Source organism: Trypanosoma rangeli (genome assembly GCF_003719475.1).
Source record: "Trypanosoma rangeli strain AM80 chromosome Unknown Tra_15.4_contig_00360, whole genome shotgun sequence".
NCBI lineage: Eukaryota > Euglenozoa > Kinetoplastea > Trypanosomatida > Trypanosomatidae > Trypanosoma > Trypanosoma rangeli.
Window position 1 is genome coordinate 6,261 of NW_021706105.1, and position 3,164 is coordinate 9,424.

The window sequence follows — 3,164 nt, forward strand, 5'->3', positions numbered from 1 at the left end:
GCCGCGACCGTAAAAAACAGGCGACGGGATGCGCTATGCCTCCTCTCGCCGACGCTGCACTTCCTCCTCCGTTGGTGGCGGCGGCTTGGCCTCAGGAAGGGCACTGAAGTCGTCGATGTGAACGGTGGTGTGTCCGTCTGGAAGATGGTACGAGTAGGGGCCACGATGGCGACGGGCGCGGACGCGGTTCTCTAAAGCGTGGCCCTGCAGCGTCTCCGGCTCTTCCTCCCCAACCGGCGCCTGGTCCTGCTGTGCCAAAGCGTTGCTGCGAAGCTGCGAATGGGGCCGGACGATAGGCATGCCTCCCAGAGGCCTGCGCATACAGTGAAAGCAAAACCAAACGCATGCCACAAACAATGAGAGGGCCAACATGCCGAGACCAACGAGGAGGATCAGAATCCACTTCAACCTACCCGCCGACTGATCGTCCTCGCTGTGGTTGCCGGAACCAATCACGCTCACCATCACGCGTTCCTCAGGCAGATGTATGTGCTGCCGCTATCGCCGCGCGGCTTCCAGCTCCCACACAACAACCCGCTATGTTTGTTGTGGCAGCGCCACACCAGCGCACACGGCAAAAATGCGTAAGATCGCCTACACGTTTGCCTCTCCTCAGCGGGTTTGTGCCTTTATGTTGACCGCGCGCCCTACCGTTACTCGAAACAACTAACTCAACAAAGCCAGTCAAGAAATTCCTCCGCAACCACAAAAAAAGGAGGAGCAAAAATAAACAAACAAACAGAGTCACCAGAAAAGGCAATAAATCATCCACAACACACTGGATGATTCAAACCCATCCCACAAATACGTATATATTTAAGAACAAAAAAGGCAAACAGATAACCCAACCACATTGCAACCTTGTTCGCCATGCACAAAGACAAACTGGGAAAAGGCAACAACAATGGGGGGAATCCGATGCTAAGAGGCGCAATAAAAAAGGCACGCGTGCGTGAAGATCGCGCAGTTACGGACAGGAGCGCCGCGGCCCGTCTGTGCACAAACAGGAACAAGAAGAAATAGAGTGATAGTTGTGCTTGCCACAAATGTTGCCAGCAATATGTTTCGTAACAAGACCCTCACACCGTGGTGCCCGCCTACGAAACGAAGCACGCCGAGACGCCCTCCGCACAGCACCACCCAAAGAAGAAGTGCAGTCAAGACGCCCAAAAAATAAGATTCACAAAACAATTAGAAAATAAATGCGGACATCGCCAGCAAGGTGCCCCGCCATGGAAGTAGCGTCACAGGCGGGCAGGGGAGACCTTGAGGCTTTCCGCCGCCTTAAGAAGAAACTCACGGCATTTGACAAGCTGTGCGACAGTGACGTACTCATTCGCACAGTGTGTAGCCCCGCCATGAGGGCCACACACCACGGTTGGGACGCCTGCAATGCCGCTGTAATGCCCTGCCTCTGTGGTAGGCGCAATTTTCTCGACAGTGTGATGGTTCGTAAGGGCGCGCGCCAGCTTGGTGATGGGCGCCTTCTCGCTGCCTTCGAAGGGCGGGGCCGCCTCCACCGGCGTGATCTCAATCCTGGCGTCCTCGACCTCCGCCTTCATGGCTGGCAGCAGCTCCGTTTCCACGTACTACCGCACCTGCTGCTCCATCGTGGCAAGGGGCTCGCGTGGAAGGTTACGGAACTCGAAGCCGATTTCGCACTGCACGGGCACAGTGTTCATGGCGTTGCCGCCGTTGATGAGGTTCGTCGAGATCGTTGAGAAAGGCACCATGAAGTCCTTTTCGTGACTGCCTCGCCGGCGGTACTCCTCCGCAATCTCGCGCAGCCTCACAACGAGCTTCGCGGCGTAGTCAATGGCGTTGCAGCTTTCGCTGGCCAGCGCGAGCGACGAGTGTGCCGACTTGCCGTGCACGCACACACGAAAGCGGTAGGCGCCCTGTGACCGGTCACCACCCTCATCTCCGTCGGCTCTCCAATGATGCAGCCGTCCGCCTTGATGTTGTGGTCCCGCAGGAATTCTGCCAGCACCTTCCCACTGAGGCAGCCCACCTCCTCATCGTACGTCAATGCGTAGTGGATCTGCTTCGCACGCTTCATCTTCAGCAGCTCGGGGGCCAGCGACATGCACACGGCGATGAAACCTTTCATGTCGGACGTGCCGCGCCCGTACAACTTCCCGTCCTTCTCCGTCAGTGTAAACGGGTCGCTGCCCCACTTCTGCCCGTCCACCGGCACCACGTCGCTGTGGCCAGAGAAAATGATGCCGCCGTCCGTCACGCCGCCCTCGCCCGGCAGCGTCGCCCACAGGTTCGCCTTCGTCTTCTCGAGGTTGTGGACCAGCGTGCACTTGACACCGAGCCCCTCCAGGTAGTCCTTGCAGTAGTGGATGAGCTCGAGGTTCGAGTTGCGGCTCGTGGTGTCAAAGGCCACCAGCTTCGCCAACCACTGCGTGTAGTCCATAGACCGCGCCGCCATTGCAAGAATAAGATGCTTAAGTTGTTCTGAGGGGGACGAAAGAGACGGGCTCAAAAGAGGAAGAGGACACCGTGGTGACGGCGCGGAAAACAAGATATGTGTACATGAGGGTCGCGCAGTAGCGAGGCAGTTCGCGTTTGGGGCACGCCTTTTTTTCTTTTTGAATTATTTGTGAACAGACACAGAGGGGTAGTGATAGTGGCACGCGTGACGCATATTTGCTCTGAGCTCTTTTCGATTGGGGTGATGATGCCTCTTTCTGCCGTCCAGACTCACGGTGCCGCTGTGCAGGGACGGTGGGTCTGTGCGTGCGGCGTGAAAAAGAGAGGCGGAACGTGGCGCCTGGCTGCGGCTGCGGCTGCGACCCTCCTATTCCTACGGAGAGAGAGAGTGAGAGAGAAGGCAGCAATATGAAATAAAACGACAGATGGTCGCGCACCATGCCCACCACCCCCGCACAGAGCAGGTGGAATGCGGTGCCCATACGCCCCCAAACAAGTGGGTGCAAAAGACGCGTGAGACCGACGCCATCGGAACCTCTGTTGAGGGCTGACGAAGCGCCACTCTGCAGGACCCGTAGCTGCTACGCCGCCTCCTTGTGGAGGGTGCGAGGGCGGGAAGAAACAAACAAAGAAACCAAAAAAGAAAAAAAATTACACCTGTCGCCTCCTCCATTGCGATGTCGTCCGAGACAAAAAAAAATTAAGTTAATACATAAGATAGAAAC

At 56.9% G+C, this 3,164-nt stretch overlaps 3 protein-coding genes across 3 annotated transcripts, besides 2 other annotated features; 1 reads left to right on the top strand and 2 right to left on the bottom strand.

Moving 5' to 3' along the window:
- Window positions 1-33: 33 nt before the first annotated feature.
- On the bottom strand, window positions 34-465 carry TraAM80_07960 (uncharacterized protein; the record flags this gene model as incomplete). The annotated part of the gene is made up of 1 exon (XM_029384727.1): window positions 34-465. One exon carries the CDS (start codon window positions 463-465, stop codon window positions 34-36), a length of 432 nt encoding a protein of 143 aa, XP_029235421.1.
- Window positions 466-1,232: 767 nt separating this feature from the next.
- Window positions 1,233-1,721, top strand: TraAM80_07961 (uncharacterized protein; the record flags this gene model as incomplete). The annotated part of the gene is made up of 1 exon (XM_029384728.1): window positions 1,233-1,721. The coding sequence occupies one exon, from the start codon at window positions 1,233-1,235 to the stop codon at window positions 1,719-1,721; it is 489 nt and encodes a 162-aa protein (XP_029235422.1).
- A 68-nt stretch (window positions 1,722-1,789) lies between these two features.
- On the bottom strand, window positions 1,790-2,422 carry TraAM80_07962 (glutamamyl carboxypeptidase; the record flags this gene model as incomplete). The annotated part of the gene is made up of 1 exon (XM_029384729.1): window positions 1,790-2,422. The coding sequence occupies one exon, from the start codon at window positions 2,420-2,422 to the stop codon at window positions 1,790-1,792; it is 633 nt and encodes a 210-aa protein (XP_029235423.1).
- Window positions 2,423-2,817: 395 nt separating this feature from the next.
- Window positions 2,818-2,837: a microsatellite.
- Window positions 2,838-3,055: 218 nt separating this feature from the next.
- Window positions 3,056-3,090: a sequence feature (A-rich).
- The last annotated feature ends 74 nt before the right edge of the window (window positions 3,091-3,164 follow it).